The sequence below is a fragment of the Typopeltis vanoorti genome, chromosome 10, assembly GCF_054136105.1.
Source record: "Typopeltis vanoorti isolate ZY-2024b chromosome 10, IOZ_Tvanoo_1.0, whole genome shotgun sequence".
Taxonomy (NCBI): domain Eukaryota; kingdom Metazoa; phylum Arthropoda; class Arachnida; order Uropygi; family Thelyphonidae; genus Typopeltis; species Typopeltis vanoorti.
Window position 1 is genome coordinate 126762786 of NC_143558.1, and position 22118 is coordinate 126784903.

Consider the following 22118-nt stretch of genomic DNA (forward strand, 5'->3'; position numbering starts at 1 on the left):
GCATCTCTACTTTATATGGACATAATTCTTTCTCTATCATCAATAGCACTCCCCCCTCCCTTTTTACCCCTTCTGTCCTCACGAAACACATCATACCCTTCCATCTCTATTCCTGTCAGGATGTCATCCTCTTCCAACCATGTCTCACTTATTCCGACAATCTTTGGGTGAACAGACACAATTAGTGCAGCCATTTCATCTGCCTTGTTTCTTATACTTCTAGCATTTGTATACACACACAACAGCTCATTTCTGGATCTACAGCTAGTTCCACTGATACTACTCACTCGATGTGATCTCTCCATGCTTGACTGAGGCCATTTCCCTTTCTGCTTCTTCGTTTTAAAACCCTTTTCAATTCCAACTGTTTCCTCTTGATCCCTGGTCATCCCATTCCTTTCCTGCCTACACATGCTCACCTCCTCTTGGAGCATCCACCTTTCTCATGCTGTTTACCCCTGTCCACCCTGAGCCTCCCCATTTTCCTGCTCCTCTTGCACACCCATTCTCTCATTTTCTATACTCATACCACTCACTTCCCCCATTCATAACCACCTCTTCAATCTCTGCTGTCTTACTCTCCAGCTCTTCCACATCACTTCCCACTCGATCTGATTCATTCTCTCTCTATTCACTTCTCTACCTTCCAGCAGCAGCAGTCTCTCCAAGTGACTCACACCATAACCATTCAAATGCAGTCCATCGCTCCCATACAGCTCACTTCATCCTTCAAACTCATTCCACACATTAACAAACTGTACTCCTGTCTCCTCACACATTTCAGAGAGCATATCATTCATAATCCTTGCTTTCTGCCTCATTTCACCACAGTCATACCTAGGCAACACGCTAACTACCCTTCCTGTCACACTATTCTCTTCTAAGCAGCCTCCTGATATCCATTCTGACACACTCTTAGTCCTCTCTCAAACCATTTGTACCTATTAATACTATTAACACTTTTGCTCGCTCCTGTCTCATATCCAATGCCTCAACTACTCTACTCATTTTAGCACCTGGAAAACATACTCATGCATTCTATCCTCCAGTACACCTTTAATAATGGAGTCGCCATACACCACTCACTCGTCTTTCGTTAACTCTTTCATGCCATCATTATTTATTTTAATAGTTTTTACCCGAATTTTCTTAATTTCATTCCGCATCCATTTCATTTTTTGCCTCATCCAATCCAATTCCCGAATCTCGTGACACATTCTCTCTATCATTCAATCTTTCTAACTCTTGATCCCCTCTTCTCACTTTCACTCTCATTCATCCGTCTTTGTTTCCATACTTTCGGTCCAACATGCGTCCAACTTTCGCTATCATTCTTCCCATTTTCACACTCATTCATCTTTCTTTCTTTCAGTCCAACATGCATTGAACTTTGGCTATCATTCATTCTTTTTTCGCTATCATCCATTTTTTCGATTTTTTTCACTTTCGATTTCTGCGTCACGCCATTTCTAGTTTCATTCGTTCTCTCAATTTCGTTTCCTTCCGCCACTCTCACCTCAATTTCGTCCCTTTTAACATCCGTTACAGTTTTCAAATCGCTCTTTTTCACTGATTTTTTAACATTTTTTTTTTCCTCTCTCTCACCATCCTTCTCTTTCAAACGTGCACTTATTTTCCCTGTGACAATCTCGCTACTAACACTTTCTATCATCAATTTCATTGATGACAGAAAGTGTCATCAACTTCCAGCTCTTTATCTAGGTCTATTAATCTGGCACCATCTATAACAGTAGCCCCATTACAGACAGCTATCCAGAGAATTCTTGCTGATTGTTTCTTCATATTTAATGACTAATCCATTTTTTAAACTTGGCTAGATTTAATTCCATCTGAGAGAGCACTCCTGTGGAAGTCTAGAACAGTTTCTTCATATTGTCAATTATGATTAATTCTGAATAATTACATAATTCATAATTATGAATAATAATTGCATCTCTCACTCCGTCTGGTCAGCATTGGAGATTAGACTAAAACCCTTTATGAATATGAAGAGAAGAAAGAAAGGCAATTGTATCCTTGGCCATATCGACAGAGTAATATATGGAGCAGGGTCTAGAAATTTCTGATAAACACCTAGAACAAAAATGATATTAAAGCAACTGATATAACCACTGTACATAAACAGTTAAAGAAAATTGTAAACAATATGCATGTACAAAAATTAAGTTCCACAGTGCAGCATCTACATATAAACAGAATTACTGCAGAGGGCACAGCAACACACAAGTTCAAAAGTTACAGTAGTACATAAAATAATCGACTACAAGTTAATAAACAAAATGCATGTATAAAACCAAGCCAAGGAATGCAGTATTGTATAATAATTCCTTAAATAATTAAGTTTAGCAATGTGATACATATAAACAAAATTACAAAAATATACAAGGTCGTACAGCAATACATAATTAGTCAAAAAATAAAACAGTAAATAATACATATGCAAAAGTTAAGTTAAGCAATGCAGTATCTGCATATAAACAAAATTACTGCAGGGGTCACAGCAACATACATATAGTCAACAGTACAAGTTACTAAACAAAATGCATGTATAAAACCAAGCCGAGGAATGCAGTATCAACATATAGATAAAATTGCAACAAATGTTATTACAGAAGTAAATAAATAAGAACGTAAGTGACCTTCAAAACTCTGCTACTAGTATGTTCTTTCTTGTGGTTATATCAGTTACTTTAATATCGCTTTTGTTCTAGGTATACCATTGCCTTTCTTTCTTTCTTCTCTTCATATTCATAAGGGTTTTTTTTTAGTCTAATCTCACATGCTGACCAGATGGACTGAGAGATGCAGTTTATAGCTTTCTGCCAGTGTATAGTTGAATAATAGGAAATGAAAAGAGGGGAGAAAATAGCCACTTAACTCTTGAGTTACTCTAACAGTCTGAAGAATCAGTGAAGTTAGAAAGTAACAAGATGAAATTAAGGAGATCTGAATGTATGACAATCAAATAACATTGTATTGTTAGTTATTATTATTATTATTATTATTATTATTATTATGTGACACCTCCAAGGAGTCCAAAGACTCATCGAGGGAGGGCAACTACTTTACAATTCTCCACTACTCAATCCACCAACTACAGCAAACCACATCATCTACACCAACGCCGTCTACTACTGCTGCCTACCACCATCACCAGTATTTCCAAAGACAATCACAAACATCCATGCCCACGGCAGGATTCAAACCCACAGCCTTTTGGCTAGAGAGAGGATATGCTAACTGCTTAGCCAACCAGGCTGGCAAAAAGAAAGGGCCCACCTGGGACATTAAACTAGCATATAAAGTAAAGCTTAATTTACACACTTAGCCTGCATACAGTGTTTTAAAACAAAATACATACAATTTTAAGGTTGTAAGGAAAATGAAAAAAAAAAAAGTAAAAATTTTCTGGATCTGTTGTTTTTAACTTTAAGAAAGCGTGAGTCCTGATTTAATTAAATCAATATGATAAAAATCACTTCACACGGTGAGCCTATAATTCTGCAATATTACCATATACAGTCAGTGGTGAGTCTAGAGTCTATTTGTGGGGTAAGGTGATTAATTATCTTTGGGTCTCATACTACAAATGGCAAAGAAGTTCTGATACGTAGATTATGTAACATAAATTCCACTGTAAAATATGCATCTGATTGTAAGAGGAATCTGAAGATAGAGAAAACTGTTGCATATAAGTGAATGCTGTTCCTCCACTTTTCTTTATACTGGTGTAACTTTCAGTAGAGTTTTCTGTGCATTCCCAAGGGTGAATGCCCGTGGCATACGTGTATATTTACTCTTTTGGTAGCCAGTAAAACACACTAACAAACGCGTTTTATTATCACAAGGAAATTATTGTTCTATTTTAGTACAATTAATACCATATGTTTTATTCTATACGTGAGTGAGATCAATGATATAAACTTAAATAATTCTACAAATAACTTATTACACTATATGTGAAAATTTTGATACACTGCGTTATCATTTGCCATGATTCTCGACAAACGGTTATTTCTTCTTTTTTTTTAAATCAAAAAATATGTCTAAATAAAGCAGCTCAGTGTTACTTAAACGCGTTGTGTATTTAAACTTACTTACCTTCACTTAATACCGGTAATGGTGTAAAATACTTATCGAAATTTATGAACAGAAATTACGTTCATATAAACCAACTATCAAGTACCGTTCGATTTAACTGTATTATTAATTTAAAAAACTTATGGGAGAGTTTTATTCTAATTGTGCATACTTGATAGTGAGAGGTAGTCGTTCTGATTTAAGTTTGGAAGACAGAGTAAGGCTTCGGCACTTTCTTTAAAAAAAAAAGTTTGGATTGCAGCAACAATGGAGTAAGCACATTTCAGACCATACGACATTGTGGTCTGTATCTATCCTATGCTGTGCGAGGCTAGATTTCCTATTGATGAAATGAGTAGTGTTTTATATATAACATCACACAGCTTTCACTGTTTCAAATTAATCTACTGTTTGAGTTCTACTTTGCATTCAACTACCTGGTGCCACTAATAATGGCCTGTATATTTTAGGTCAAAATATATGGCTTTTGAGGAAATATTATTCACTCCTTTCTTTGTGTCATTGTGTGAGTTTAAGAAAGGGTTATCTGGTATTCTGGTAGGTAGACAGACTACCTACCTCAGTATCTGTGCATGATCAGCAGAACTAGAGAAGAAAAACCAATATGAATTGTGGTGGGATGTTGAAGTCCTCAAGAAAGATAATCTTACACTGTTGGATATTTTGACTGCAGAAAATTGGGCTGAAAATTTTTCTCTAAGCCTGATACATAATCCAAAACTCCCTGCATCTTTCAAAAGTGGCAGATGGAAGCGGGGATATAACCCAGACTTCATATTTGTTAGCTCAAAAATATCCAACACTTTTGTGTTAAAAAAGGTCTTAAATCCCATTCCACATACTCAACATAGAACTCTAATGCTTCAATTCAACTCACCCATTATGCCTAACATGGTCCCTTACAGACGACAATTTAATTTCAAAAAAAGCTAATTGGAAGGGTTTCATGGAAGATCTTGGCTGCTCCATAGGGCCAGTCCCTCGAATCCCTCAAGAGTATCCCCAACTCATACAAATACTGAGGAAAATCTCCACCAAACATATCCCCAAGGATGCCACACAAACTACATTCCAGGCCTTTCTAGTGATATACAAACCCAGTATGCTAATTACAACTTTACAACACCAATCCCTTCTCAGAGGAGACTACCCATTCAGGAGAAAAATTATGCTCCGAGATGGCAGAGAATAGGCGTTCCTCATGGAAAAAAGAAATGAAGGTCCTTGATACAGCCACTCTCAAACCAACACTTTGGCTACGCTATGTTGATGATGTGCTTGCTATTTGGCCACATGGCCCTGAGACATTGAAAACATTCTTAGCACATTTAAATAGCCAACATCCAAAAATCCACTTTACTATGGAACTGGAAGCCAACAACTGTCTGCCCTTCCTGGATACACTCATCACATGTCTCCCAGATGGTTCCTTATCATTTTCAGTTTTTAGAAAACCCACACATACAGGCAGATACTTACACAAACAATCACACCATCATCCTTCTCAACAATATGGCATATTAAAAACGCTAACCCATAGAGCAAGAGCAATCTGTTCCAATGACAAGGCTCTTACTGCTGAACTCACTCACTTACGCCACACCTTCTTGGCCAACGGCTACAATCCACATAAAATAAACAAAATACTAAACACTCCTAAGAAACCCCTCCCACCATCCACCACAGAGAACTACAACAAAACAGTCACCATCCCTTACATTAAAGGCACATCCGAAAAGATCTCAAGAATTCTCAATAAACATAAACTACGCACTACATTCAGACCATGTAGCAAATTAGCCACCCTCATCTGCACACCCAAGGACAGCATTCCTCCTTTATCACATCCAGGAGTCTACCAAGTACCCTGCTCATGCAATCAAGCCTACTACGGTCAAACAGGAAGAACTGTGAACATCCGCATCAGCGAACATAAAAGATACGTCTGGAATTATCATTATGGGAAGTCGGGCCTAGCAGACCATGCTCTGGATACCCCTGCACACAGGATCAACTGGAAAAACACAAAAGTACTACACAGAAACCCGTATAAATCAGAGAGATTGTTCTTAGAGGCAACAGAAGCCCTAAAACACACTCCAAATCTCAACAAATATGGCTGTATTAACTTACCGAAGATCTGGGAGACAGTCATATTAAGAAAAAACTAGCACTTTTCTAGGACTCTAGTAATACATGATAGCTTTTTTTTTTTTTTTTTTTTTTTTTTCTTCAGATAGAGGGCACAAAATCAGGACTCTAGTCTACAATTTTGTTTAAGTACACCATGTTGTTTTAGTCTCGCGTATTATGACAAACAGTGTTTTTGTGCTCTGAAGATGCTGGTTATAACACCAGCGAAATATCAGCATCAAGTTAATAAATTAATTATTTACTTAGTTTCTGTGTTCTATTATACTGTTAAAATAATAAACAACAATATCAGAATGTGTCACAAGAGTTCAAAGAATAAATACAGTAGGAGTGAAATGGATGTGCAATCTCATTAAGCAAGAGATTTTTATTAAAAAAAGATGTGGAAGGAATACTGTGTGCATAAGGATGATGTCAGTTACAAAAATTATGAGGCACAGGCTGGAAAAGGCACAAGTATGAAAATGGAAAACTAAGTATAAAAAGCAACTGGAGCAAGCTAAAGACAACAACTCATTATTCTACAATTAAAAAAAGAATAATGTGAAAGAATAACACTACTGATTGCAGGTAGCAAATGCAGAAAATTTTGTTGAACTAATGAATGTCCATTTAGCTAAAAGCTATCAACTCTGCCATTGCTGGTGCCAAGCCCGGATGAGAAAGGAGAAGGGGGAGGAGCATACCTCACCAAAAACACTGGGCTCAGATGGTCCAGCTGACAGTATCTGGTATGGGCACCTGTCTAGGGGAAGCAGGTGAAGATGGACAAAGGCTGAACGAGTGGAAGAGGTGAAGGTGATATGACTCCAAAAGTCAGAAGTGCAGAGGATCCAGCTTCAGCAGTGTCCGATCTCCAGAGGAGTGGCTGCAAATGACATCAGTACTCCAGTGGAGAGGCCAAGAATAAGGGTCAAGAGAAGCATCCCTCTGCGGCTGGCACTAGGAAAGACATCTGGCCATAAAAAAACCAGTTGAAATAAAAAATGAATCTTGGACAAAGACAAAGTATAAGAGTTATGACGTTCCCTGCAGGCGACATGCAGCAAGATCTTATTGCTGTGAGAAATGGACAAGGGGTATCTCAGAACAATCTACGACTGGGACTAAAGAAGAAAGTGGGGATTTTAAGAGTAGGAACTTGGAATGTGGATACTTTGACAAGAAAAAGTAGAGAATTAGTGGACCCTAAAGAGGAGGAAAACACAAATAGCATGTATTCACGAAACAAAATGGAAGGACAAAAAAAAACAAAAGAATTGGGAGAAGGATATAAACTATATTATTATGGAAAGGAGAGGAAAAATAATGGAATTGGAATTATAGTAGAGGAAAGTTAAAAAGATAAGGTAATCATCATCATCATCATCATATTCCTGCCATGTACCCTCAAGGGGTGTACAGGATATGATAGTACTACATGAAAAAAATTACATCGTTATTAATTTCCTATCTACAATTTTCCTCCAAATCAGTCTGTTACTTGTCAACACTCCAATATTATCAGATCTTATATTTCTATCGTCTAAAGCACTTTGTACCGTATCAATCCACCTATATCTTGGTCTTCCTCTCGGTCGTTTTCCTGCCAACCTGGCAGAGAACACTTGTTTTGCTAATCTTTCCTCGCCCATTCTGTTTAAGTAACCATACCACCTGAGATTAGCTCTGCTAACGCATTCCTGGATGCTGACAATGTCAAGTTCTTTCCTAATATCCTCGTTTTTAATATGATACTGCCATTGATGCCATCTGTTCACGCCTATAATCTTTCTCAGGACTCTAATATCTGCAGTCTCTAGTCTTTGGTCAAGTGTTTTACTTCTGACCCAGCTCTCAGATCCATAAGTTAAAACTGGTTTGAACACTGTCTTGTATATACAGCTAATTTAGTGTTCCGACTAATTTCTCTCTTATTCCATATGAATTTATTCAATTGACTTCCCACCATACCAGCTTTGCTGATTCTGTTGTCTATTTCTATATTTAATTTACCATCTTCACTAAAAATCGTGTCTAAATAGCTGAAACGTTTTACTTGTTCCACAGGTTCTCCATTCACAACACAGTTGACATTTTCAATGATTCTGCCTATTTTCATTGTCTTTGTCTTTTTATTGCTGACCTTCATACCATATCTATTACAAGAGCTATTCAATTTAGTCAGAGAATCTTGCAGACTTGTAGCGGATTTATTTAGAAGTATAACATCATCCGCATTAAGCAAAGAGCTGACATTAACATCTCCAATTTTGATATCATGTTATCAAGATAAGTAATAGAGATCAAAATAATAAGTGATCGCCTTATGACACTACAAACGGCACTAGGGAAAGAAACATCCTAAATATTATTTCAGGATATACACTACAGACAGGGTATGAGAAAATCAAAAAAGACCAATTTCGGCAAGCACTAGAAGCTGCAGTGGATAACATCAGAAAGGAGGAAATGATAATAATAGGAGCAGACCTAAATGGACAGGCACGAGAAGGGAAGGATTCCAAGGTGTATATGGAGGACATGGTTTTAGAGAAAGGAATGAGGAAGGTCATAAAATACTCAAATTTGCAGAAAGTTCTGGCTTTGCTGTGGCCAACACGCTATTTATGAAGGAGGACCACCTGATAATGTATGAAACTGGAAAAGAGAGCCTTTTTTTTTATAGTCTCTCTTTTCCAATTTCATACTCAGAATATATTCTAACAAAGGGAATAAAGAGAAACAGGTTAAAAAATTGCAAGACAATCCCATATGAACACACAACAACACAACATACAGTTGTATGTATGTATGTGACCTAATAGTACCAATACTGAAAGGAAAAAAAACGAAAAGAGGCTGAAGATCTGGAAACTGACTGAAGAAAATAAGGGTAAATGAAAGGGTTATGGAAAAGAGAGGATAGCATCTCAAGGAAATGACAATGCAGAAAACACTTGGAATCAAATGAAGAACATCTTGGTAAAGCTGCAGAGGAAGTGTGTGGAAGAACAAGAGGATTTGATCTAGGAAGCAGAGAGAAACTTGGTGGTGGTGGAATGAAGAAGTCCAAGAGGCAATCAAAGAGAAAAAGGAAGCCTTAGGGACTTGGAAGAAACAACAAAATCTGGGAGAAATATAAAAAGAGAGAGAAACCAAAAGGTAGAAGTGAGGAAAGCAAAAGAGAAAAATGGAAGAAAACAGATGCAGAGAAAGAAAAGAAAAATGGAGAGAAAGTAATATATAGAATAGTAAGACAGAAAAGGAAAGGCACAAAGGATTTTGAAAAAAAAACAAAAAAAAAAACATTAACTTATCCAAGGGGATAAAGAAGCTGTGAAAAGGGTACAAAGAAGAGTTACAATTTGCCGGCCTGGTTGGCCGAGTGGTTAGAGTATCCGCTCTCCAGCCAAAAGGCTGCAGGTTCGAATCCCGCTGTGGGCAAGGATGTTTGTGATTGTCTGTGAAAGCACTAGTGGTGGTAGTCGGCGATAGATGACGTTGGTGTTAGATGATGAAGGTTGGTGGAGTAGTGGGACAAAGCGTTGTAGAGTTGATGCCCTCCTTCGATGAGTCTTTGGACTCCCTGGAGGTGTGATGTAATAATAATAATAATATCTGGATTATGGGATTTAGAATATGAGGACAGATTGTGAGTATGTGGATTACAGACTCTGGTTAACAGGAGAAAGAAAAATCGTAAGTATTGGATTCGATCATCTCATCAGATGATGTTATTATAAATGGGGGAGGTCAAATCTTCTACCAGCTGGTAAGTGACCACGAGGTGATCACTTGCAGGGTGACCAGTCATTTGAGAACATCTGTTATGAAAAGCTCTGAAAACAGCTTGTGGTAATAAATTGGAAAGATGAACTGGATAGAAAGGATATCAATGCTGCCTGGGCCCTACTTAAGAACTATTTGGTGGAGGCAATATCAGAATGTATTCCAAAGGTTAAGAGGATAAATAGAGCAGATGTGAAATGGATGAATCAAGAGATAAGGTATGCAATCTGGAAGAAGAAGGTATTATGGAAGAAGCACAAGATGAGTAGTTATAACAACCAGTTGCATAAGAAGTACAAAGAGCAGGTGGGGAAGGTGACTAACTTTATAATGGTAGCAAAAGTGCAGTATGAGCAAGAGTTAGCTAAAGCAGCCAAAAAAAAAAAAAAATCCTAAGTTTTTTTTTATATGTGGCCAGTAGAAGAAAGAATGATTATGGTAGGATGGGAATGATTAATGAAAATGGAGGAATGCTGTGAAGAATACAGCTGAGATATTTAATGTGCAATTTATAAAAGGTATTTCATTCTTATGAATGTCACATCATGAAGAACTTGAAAGCAGTGGGAAAGGAGAAGGTTGATCTATTAGTAAGTGAACAGGAGATGTATGAGAAATTGAATAGACGATGTAAAAAAGGCTGTGGGACTTGGTGATATTTCACCACGTGTTGGAGGGAATGTTCCAGAGTTCAACATGAGTCTTGCACTAGGTCAAGTTCCAAAGGAGTGGAAAGAGGGCAAAATTGTTCCAATTCATAAGGGAGGTGATAAGAGTAGGGCTTTGAATTACAGAGAGGTCTGTGTGTCTGGAGTTGTGGTTAAGGGGTTAGAGAAGTTAGTTAGGACCAAGATTCAGAACTAGGTTGACAAGAGAAAAATACGCTTTGGCAGCCAGCATGGATTTGTTAAAGGAAGATCGTGCTTTAGCAATCTGCTTACTTTTTATAATAAAGTGACAAATGCATTGGATAAGGGTGTTGCATATACAGTGATATATGTAGATTTTGCAAAGGCATTTGATAAACTGCCATATGACAAGCTGGTAATTAAATTGGAGCAGATGGGGCTGAACAGAGGATTAGTTCACTGGATTGGAAATTGGCCATCTGATAAGTATCAGCGAGTTTGTCTACGGAGGAGAGATATCCCAGAAGAGGAAAGATACTAGTGGTGTATCCCAAGGGTCTGCTGCTGTATAATTTGAATATAAATGATATTTAGAGAGGTCTGAATGGTGATATGCAGTAGTCTGCAGATGATGCAAAGTTGGGGGAGAGCTATTAGCAGTAGAGTGGATGCTGTGGCTTTGCAAGAGGACTTGAATACACTGGCTGAATGGGTAAATGAGTGGGATATCAATTCAATGTTGCAAAGAGTAAAGTTTTGAAATCTGAGGTGGGATGTAGAGTACACAATCAGTGGAAATATCTTGGAAGAGGTAGAGGAGATAAGAGATCTGCGAGTGATTGTAGACAGGACCTAAAATTTCGGGACCATGTTATTAAAGTTGTGAGGACAACACAGAGGATAATGGGAATGATACGGAGGATACTGACTTGTAGAAGTAAGGATGTTATGTTTCCCTTGTATAAGGCTTTGATCAGCCACATAAATTACCGTGCACAGATTTGGTCACCTGGTTTTCAAAAAGATGAAGATGTATTGGAAAACGTTCAGAGAAGATTGACTAAGGTGGTTTCTGGAATACGGAGTAAGCTGTTTAAGAAGTGTGACCTGGTGGGGGGGGGGGGTTGCATGGAGAGCGGAATGCATTCACGAGTGTGGCAAGCACAGAGACAGCGAACACATTTAAGGCGCAGTATGATAAACTGTGCATATAACGGTGGACCTCCCATGATGAGTCTTTCACTCCATGAAGGTTTTTTATTATAATAAATCCATCTTAACTGTCCAAAGTGCACTCTGCATATTTCATTCTATTGCAAAGATGGTACTTGCTTGTGCACTTGTATGCCTGATTTTCTAAGCACCAGAAAATGCAAAACTTTGAATACCCCCCTTTTTTTAAGGGACATCCACTTACCCTTCTCCAGCTTAAGATCTCTACGTTCCATTTGCATCATTTATCTGCATTCCTTTAATTCTTAAAATAACTTTGGCCTAGAACCTCCTTTTGCAATGATGACGACAAAAAGAGATCCTACATCTCATTATATCACTAAAGGGTGGGGGACACCATGGCTATTTGTTCCTCACTTTATGGTTTCCATTGACTTCTTTCCAAGCAGTGCAGATAATACACATGTGTACACATCTTTAACTCATTAAATATTTATTGATTCCTGAATTTTAGACATTAGAGCGATATGAATATATGTATAGAATGCTTATTAAAAGGGTTCCTCAAATTCTCCAAACCAAAAGAGCAGAAGTAAGATACTGCTGGGAAGACCTAAAAGGAAATGGGCAGAAAACATGAGTGCAAGTGATCTGAACTATTACAGAAATTTAAATAACTTGGCTGCTGAAAGACTGGACTAGATAGCTATTGTTCATGATAGCCACGAACTTCTCTTAGCAGATGATAAGAACTCTGCAGTATCAACAGAATATGGCATATCAAAGTAAGGTTAGAGAATAAAACTAAATTATTTACAGGAGCTTCACATGCTATCCTAACTTACATTGCAAAATATGGTTGTTTTACTTTTTGTTATGCTAGTTTGTCAGGGCAGTTAGCCCAGAGGCTATGCCACTTCGCAACCATATGCTTGGGGAAGGAGTGTCCTAGGTTCGATTCCCACTGACGTGAGAAGCTTAAGGATCTTCCTCAGCCATTGTCAGGTTAGCCTATCTTGGGCGTGAACAGGATTTTTTCCGCCGGTTAACTTAGGGTTTTTCATTCCACAAGCAGGCCCAGTAAAAAGGCAGGGTACAGTCATAGGATATATTGCGGCAAGGAAGGCAACGGGAAACCACCTTGCTCATAGTCATTTCCCTAGATGGTGGCGTATATATGCGCCTAAACAGCTGAAACGCTATAACCACAACAAACAGCAACAACATACTAGTTTAACAAAAAAAACAAAAACAGATTGTTTTTAATTTTAAGGCGACTATCAAGTGGGTGTTATTTACAAAATATAAACTGAATGTTTAAAAAATAAACCGTAGATATTTCTATACAGTTAGCAAGTCTTCAAGACACCCCACTCATGCTATGTTATGTTCCTAATAACATACCTGGTTTGAAGTGAAATAATACTGATACTGATAGACAACAACTACTTCAGCAATCACAGAATTGTTTAATTTTTCGGCAAAGGTGGCAGGCGTTGGGCGGGGATTCGTATGCTGTGTTGGCATATCACTGTCATTTAAAAATAAAGCATCTGCAAATAAATTACTATTTACATATGACGATCTGGCACTAAGTACAAGAGTCAACAACGAGAACGATATTCCGGCACCCTTCGGAATCATGGCATATGTGGAAATTGCATGCAATAGTAACGCGAAAATGTTTCTGTAAAGCATTGCTTTTCACCAATAAACGTATGGCAACGAAGAAATGAAATACGTGAGAAAAATATCTCTTAAACAAAGACAGCACCCGCACAACAATCAGCGAAAATTGATAACAGTTTCAAACACGTGATACACTGCCAAACACCACCTTAGCGTTCGAAAACATAAATCCAAAGATTCCTCTTATAGTTAGTAGCATAACACGCCGAAACCGAAAGTGAAAGAAATGCGACTTATTGTGACGCAACAAAAAAAAAAAAAAAAATCATTTTAATAATTTCGTCTTTATTCTTTGATAGTATTAATCAACAAATGCCACTTTAAAGGAAGCATGTCAAATAAAAATGGGCAAGCCATGCATTTGCCTTCTTGAACGTTATAATTTGATATTTCAAACAGCATGCGAACCTATTACACATCTGCCACATTTTTTCCCATCGTTCCAGTAAGGCCAAACATGTTATCACCGTTACATACCCCGACCGCTTTCAGACGATATTTGCAATACGCTGAACAGTGTTTACTTTCGACAGTTCCGTACTAGGACAAAATATATATATATATATATATATATATTGATTGATTGATCAAACTCTTATTTGTTTTTATTATCAAATTACAGGTGAAAGAACTTTTTATAAGCCTTTCTTCGACCTGTTCCCGAATTACTAGATCTCAGGCATCGGCAAGCGGGCTTTTTCTCCGGGAAACTCCGGTTGTTCGTCCCGTAAACTCAAGGAAATCGACTATAGTACCAATATTATTTCACACAGTATTACTTACTTCTATTATTAATTACTTGTAATGCCTCTGGGTTTCACTGTTATTTTTTAAACAAACAAAAATATATAAAATTAAATCTACACGACTCTTTTTTAACACTTTTTGTGAACTTTAGTTGAAATCAGGATCCAAAACTTCATAAAGACAACAGAAAAGAAAATGATGAGCTATTTTTTGCAAAGAAGTAATAATTTATAGCTACATCGAAATAAAACACCGTAAGTGGAAGTCTCCAAGGAGTATAATATCGAAAAATAGATATTTGTGAGAATTAAAACGCAATTCTCTTTTAATGTTCTTGAATTTTTGAGTAAATTCAAGAGCTTATGACTAAGAACGTAGGTGCAAATTACCTGGCCATTCTTAAGGAAAGTGTATAATAATAATAATAATAATTAAGGGAGCCTGTGTAGCTCAGTAGATGTGGCGTTTGCACACCACCGTTCTTGGCCGATGAAGGAAGTCTTCGTTTCGAGTCTAGTCGGTGACTAGAGGAAATTTTTCTAAGCCTTTTTTCGACCGGTTCCCGAGTTAGTCGATCTCTGGCACGGGCAAGCAGGTTTTTCCTCCCGGAAACTCGGGTTTTTCGTCCTGTACACTCAAGAAAATCGACCGTAGAACCCACATTATTTCAGACATTCAATATATTGTGTTAGGGTTAGGGACCACGAAATGGCGGCACATTTGAGCCGTCTCTCTTCACTGCGTACCGCTTAATTAATGATAGCTTTGGGCCATCTGTCTCTGATTGGATAGCAGTGGAGATTGAACTGCCCACTCAGTCTCCAAAAGTTAGATAGGGCTGAATGGCGTCACCTACTCCCGTATACGGGAATAAAAAGGCGTTAGCTGATTTTTTTATTATTATTATTATTATTAATATAATTAATAATATTAATAACAATTAATAATATGTAATATAATTAATAATATTTAATATAATTAATATTTAATATAATAATTAATTAATAATAATAACAATTAATAATATTATTATTATTAATAATATTAATAATAATAATAATTAATATTAATAATATTAATAATAATAATAATAATAATAATAATAATAATAATAATAATAATAATAATAATAATAATAATAATAACACCACGGCGCTTAGCCGCACGAAGGAAGACTTGGTTTCAAGTCTAGTCGGCGACTAGAGGAAATTTTTCTAAGCCTTTTTTCGACCGGTTCCCGAGTCGAAAAAAGTCTTAGAAGTTAGTCGATCTCTGGAACGGGAAAGCGGGTTTTTCCTCCCGGAAACTCGGGTTTTTCGTCCAGTAAACTCAAGAAAATCGACCATAGAACCCACTTTATTTCAGACATTAAATATATTGTGTTAGAGTCAGAGACCACGAGATGGCGGCGCATTTGAGCCGTCTATTATTGATAGCCTTGGGCCATCTATATGTGATTGGTACCAGTGAAGATTGAACTGCCCACTCAGTCTCCAAAGTTAGATAGGGTTAAATGGCCTCGCCTACTCCCCGTATACGGGAATAAAAAGGCGTTAGCTGATTTCTTCTTATTATTATTATTACTGAAGTGGATGTGCAGGATCAAGGAAACTAGATTTATTAAGGGGGGGTAGTATATATGCAGACTTTAGGGAGGCAGCTGAGTGTATGAATGAGTATAATATGCACGAGCAAATAAGGACAACAAATCAGAAAGGGACAGGTATAAGGTATCAAGGTAGAAATGGGGCTAAAAGGGGGATTGAATGTGATGGGTATAGTGTGTTCAGGAATGACAGGGAGAATAAAATGGGGGAGGAGTATTGTTGATGATAGCTGATGAGCTGCAGCCAAGGAGAATAGAAGTTGAATTGCAGGATAGAGAAAAGAGCACATTTGAGGCCATTTAGTGTGGGATTGTGGATAGAAGAAAAAAAATACAACTGGGTACCGCTATAGACCAGGTGATGGAAAAGATGGTGGAGATAGTATGCACAAGCAAATAGAAGAAATGAGTGGAAGGAGGGTAATTATTATGGGAGATTTCAACTATAGTCGCATTGATTGGAGTGAGTAGAGGACACACGGGAGGAAGGAATTGGATTTTATGCAGTTATTAAGGGATAAGTATCTACGACAGCATGTAATGGAATATACTAGGGGTTACAGAGTGCTTGACCTAGTAATTGCATCTGAGGATTTGGCTGTAACAAATATGACCACATTGCCACCAATTGGTGGGAGTGATCATAGGGTGTTGACTTGAGAGGTTGCTAAAGGTGTGGAATTTTCAATTAAGACAGGATACATGTGGAATTATCGGGCTGGTAAGTATGACAAGCTTAAGGGTTTGATTGGTTTAGTGCCATGGCATGTATAACTGCAAGGGCTAGAATTTGATAGTGCGTGGGAGGCAGTTAAGAAGTGTTTGCATGAAGCAATGGCTGACTGTGTACCCAGAGTCCGAATAATAAATCAAGTAGGGGTTAAATGGATGAATAACACCATTAAGCTTGAGCTGCAAAAAAATAAACAACTATGGAGGGAATTTAATGAGAAAGGTCACCGGCAGGCACATCAACGTTATAAAGTGCAGGCCAGAAGGGTAACGAGTGTGGTTAGAAAAGCAATAAAGGATTAGGAAAGAACATTGGCCATGCAGGCTAAAGAGAATCCTAAACAGTTTTTTTCGATATGTTGCAAGTAAAAGAAAAAATATGTATGGCAGAATGATTTTAAAGAATGCCAATGGTAGGGAGGTAACTGAATCAGTTGATATAGTTGAGTTACTGAGTGAGCACTTTGCAAGAATATATCATCCAAGTGGTCACATTGCAGAAATGAATGAACCAGTAGATTATAAGGGAATTGTGGTGAATGAAGTGGAGGTGAGTAGTCTTTTGCATAACCTCAATGTGAATACATCTGTGGGATTGGATGGCATGCCAGCTCATGTCGTACATGAAGCAGCTAAACAATTGTCAGTACCCTTGACCATTTTGTTTAATTTGAGTCTCGGGTCTGGTTAGTCCCGAGGGGATGGAAAGAGGGGAAAATAGTTCCACTGCATAAAGGTGGTTCCAAGACTGATGTAGTAAATTACCGACCGATTAGCATATCAGGAATCGTTGTCAAAATCTTGGAGAAATTAGTCAAGAAAAGAATACAGGATTGGATAGATGAAAACGGGATATTGTATGAGGGACAACATGGTTTTGTAAAGAGTAGATCATGCCTCAGTAAATTGCTCACGTTTTATAACACAGTGACGGCTGAACTGGATAGGGGTAATGGGTTTACAGTGATTCTACTGGACCTTGCCAAGGCCTTTGACAGGATCAAACATGGAACACTGATCAGTAAACTGGAGCAGCAGATAGGGATGGATATAGGATTGGTGAGATGGATAGGAGGGTGGTTGATGGAGAGATACCAGAGAGTGGTTCATTCAGGAGTTGCATCCAAAAGACGGCTTGTGACTAGTGGTGTGTGGAAGGGTTCTGGTCTTGGACCACTACTTTTCAATTTGTTCATCAATGATATAGGAAAGGATCTGAGAGGAAGTGTTCACTTGTTTGCTAATGACGCAAAGTTGGGTAGAGCAATTGTGAGTGCACAGGATATCAAAATGTTACAGGATGATTTGGATAGTTTGGAGGACTGGGGTTGGGAAAATGGATGTCAATTTAATGTGACAAAGTGTAAGGTTATGCATTTTGGGGTGAAAAGATTAGGAGCAGTATATCACATTGGTGGAACCGTACTCCAGGAGATTGATGAGGCCAGGGATTTCGGAGTGTTGGTAGATAGGGAATTGAAATTTATGGAACACATTGCAAAAGTGGCTAAATCAGCTCATCAAATCACTTGGCTTCTGAAAAATACTTTAACAAGCAGAAACAAAGTTATTGCTCCTCTATATCGAGCCTTGATAAAACCCCATCTGGACTACCGTGCCCAGATATGGGCACCAGGATTTCTTCTTGATGGGGAGGAGGTGGAGAGGATCCAGAGACGAGTGACCAAGATGATAGTAGGTCTGTGGAATGAACCTTGTGATAACAGATTGAAGATTTGTGGGTTGCAGAAATTGGTTGCTAGGCAGAAAGGGGGTGATATGATTGAGACATTCAAATTACTGAAGGGAATATTTAACTGGGAGACGCTCCAGCTTGCATGAAATTCCAACATGTTGTACCATCATTTGTGTCGGGTTTTACGCCAATAAGAATGAATTTGGTCGACTAAATTCTAATAGCCAACGCACTCTCTTTCGTTCAGTATCCATGTAGATATCCAACAGGGTATACCATAGTGAGGTGAGGATTGGACATGAAATCAAAAGTATTGATCGGTTCTCTACATTCTCCAAAAGGCCACATGTAAATCTCCTCCCTTTGACCCTTAATGGCCCTCTTCTCATCCAAATTAATTATCGTGTTTTACTATAATTTGATTTAAAGCATGAATATTCTTTCTACACGGTCTTCCATGTCTACAAATACTGTTTTTTAAGTCGATTTTTTGCAATATTTATCTATTTTCTTTAGCATTGTGCTGTAAAATTTATAACATGCAAACGTTAGTAAACTTTTTTACCTATAATTTCCACAATAACTTCTATCTCCTTTCTTCAATATTGATATACAATTCCCTATTGACTAATGTACACGAAACATATTAATTTTAAGAATCTTTGATGTAAATATTCTCTACAATATTTCGGAAGCTCTGTATTTATGCCATCTAATCCGATTGATTTTCTACATTTCGATAAATTTATTGCTTTTTTAAAATTTTGAGATCTTATTAGTTCTATATCAGTATTGATTTCTTCCTTGTTATTTTCTGTTCATAAATTTGGGACATTCCATAAATTCTTCTCATGTTTTATCAATTGTTCCTCTTGTATTATGTTGATTTGCGGTGTATTACTTTCTTCGTTGTTTAGTTTCCTTTTCGCAGGCTATGTCTTATGGCTCATGTATATTTTATTTTATTTGATTAATTAATCTGTCCCTTGATGAGCTTTCCGTAGTATGGTTTTAGCGACATTTCTTTTGTTTGTTTGTATATTTTTGATGGAATAGCTTCTTTGACCCTTGTTATTTTTTTACTGCATTTTGCATATCTGTGTTCCAATTTATTGTTTTTCTTTTTATATTATATTTTTCTTTTAGGTACTTCAGAAGCTTCTTTATGAATTAGCTTCATTAAAATGAGCCTGTATACCTCAGTGAAAGTAGTGTTTGCACTCCACTGTAATAAACCGCCCAAAGATAGTTAAAGACTATTCTCCGAGTAGAGGTATTTATTCTAAGCCTTTTTTTTTTTTTCGAAGCAATCCGAGTTAATCGATTTATCTACTTAGAAGTGGGATTTCTCACCCGGAACTAGAGGTTTTTGTACCGTAAATACAAGAAAACCATCCGTAGAACCCACATTATTTCAGACATTAAAAACACTATTATGGGTAGGCACCACGAGATGGCGGCACCTGTTTAGCCGTCACTTCAATATGGGCTGCTTAAATTAGTGACAGCCTTTGGCCAGTTATTATTATTATTATTATTCCTAATACCTCCAAGGAGTCCGAAGACTCATCGCGGGAGGACACCAACAACTATCTCTACACCTAACCTCTACTACGAATCATCTCCATCAACGCCATCTACCGCCCACCTCCAACACCACCACAACAGTAATTTTTTTTTGTCTGTAAATTGCGTGTGTTCTGAAGGGCCGATTTGTATGTATGCGGGATGAAAAACCCGAGTTTCCGGGAGAAAAAACCCTGCTACCTCCGTATGAGATCGGCTAACTCACCTTCGATTGAAATCTACCAGATAAAGATTCCTCCCGTCGCGACGAGAATCGAACTTAGGCCTATTCCAATCGAAGGGCGCAATGTACCATCGTTCTTCCAATTGCGCTACGGAGGCGCTTTATCTCTGACTAGATACTAGATATATCTTTTATCTCTGACTAGATACCAGTGGAAAATGAACTGCCCACTCAAGCTCCAAAATTTAGGCGTTTTATTTGTTATTTTTTTATTCTGTTCAGTTCTGATCTATATCTTCATGGATTTCTGCTCCTTTTAGAGAATCTGATAATTGCGACTGATATAGAATTCTAATGCATTCTACTTGTAATGGATATAGTTTGTATACTTGTTCTGTTTCTTGTATACTTGTTCTGTTTCTTTGTTTTTTTTTTCAGGTTTACTTCATTTCTTTAGTATCTCTATTTTGAAACTACTAAAAAATGATCTCAAAAAATTAATTTTTTATGTAAACTTGTAGCTCTCTCAGACGTAGAGCTACCGTCTGATTAGCATTGATACAGCCAATTATAGATAATAATTTAGTATAATCCTTTATCCAAGTGCAAGAAAACAACGTTTGTGCTTGTTGTGCATTTGACGAATGTGAATTTGGAGTATCTTCAGGACTGAAGCAACTAGTGGTAAAGGTGGACCAAGCTCGCATATTTACTTGTCTTATTATCTCCCATAATACAAAGCACATCTCCTTGCGGACATGTATAACATGTATAATGCTATGCATTATGGGAAGGATTTCTACCCAGACTGGTTTCGACATTTATTGAGGTCTCTGCAGTGGGAGCCAAACCCAGAGGTAGTGATACTAAGGTGAAAGCAATGGAGAAGTCATATTTACCTATACGAGTGGCCAAAACATGTCTCACATTATTATTAACTTTCTCTGGATTTAGAGAAAGTTGTTGGAAGTTTTTTTCCCCCACTTGGTTAGACTATATTATATTTAGTTTAATCCTTTATCCAAGTGTAAACAAACGAAGTTTGCTTCTGAAGCATCTTCAGGACTAAGGCAACTCATGGTAAAGGTGGACCAAGCTCTCCTCACTACTTTTCTTAGTATCTCCCATAATGCAAAGTGCATCTCTTTGCGGACATGTATAATGCTATGCATTATATATACCACTACCCAGACCGGTTTCGACCTTTATTGAGGAAGCCAGATCTAGAGGTGGTGATACTAATGCATAATAACGCATAAAGCTATTAGCAGGATGGGTGAAGCACAAGTGCTTTTCATATTCCCCTTTGTCTGTAATGGAAGTTATTTGGGAAAGGGAGTTTTGTGAGCAGTTAACCTCGCTTTCTGGGGGCAGTTGTGTTAGCTATGATCAGTTGGGAGTTTGAATGTGATTTTGAATGTGAACTTGTACGATCAGCGTGTTTGAATGTGAATTTGACTTGACGAAGAATTTTTTTGCGAGATCGCAAAGAAGGGAGAAGATGTATTAAATGCCGGTTACTCGATGAGCTTTTGCCACCCGGGGCGATCTCTGAGTTTGCCGCCCTCTCAATACATATCAAAAATACTACAAAATCTCAAAACGACGTATAGGGAAATAAATTAAAATACTATGTTTATTTTTGTAGTAAAACTTTAATTCGAACATTCTAAAATGTTATTTTTCTTGCATTTCTGTTAGCGAAATCGTCCATGTCATTGGCGAAGTCTATTTCATAGTAATGTAGGTAATTAATCAATTTCATTTAGGAAAACTCCTCACACAACTAGCAATTGTGAGGAAAATTCGCAGTAGTATTACAATATTTGGAAATGAGTTCTCGAGCCTGTATTTCAGAATTAACTACAAAAGTTCAAAAAGGTTCAAAGTGCAGCCCGGGGCGGACCGCTCTCCCCCCCCCCCCCCCTCTAGCTACGCCTCTACCTACACGAGTTGTCAAAAGGTGTCTCAGATTATTATTAAATTACTCTGGGTTTAGAGAAAGATGTTGGAAGTTTTTTTTTTTTTTTAACACTTGGTTAGACTATA

General features: G+C 37.6%; 1 protein-coding gene across 1 annotated transcript in view; it reads right to left on the reverse strand.

Moving 5' to 3' along the window:
- Positions 1 to 13615, reverse strand: part of LOC150102777 (SID1 transmembrane family member 1-like) — a 582520-nt gene extending 568905 nt beyond the window's left edge. Inside the window, exon 1 of the mRNA XM_090399394.1 lies at positions 13254 to 13615. Coding sequence (XP_090255520.1) covers positions 13254 to 13547 — 294 coding nt within the window. The 5' untranslated portion in view covers positions 13548 to 13615. The remainder of the gene's footprint in view (positions 1 to 13253) is intronic.
- Between the last annotated feature and the right edge of the window lie 8503 nt (positions 13616 to 22118).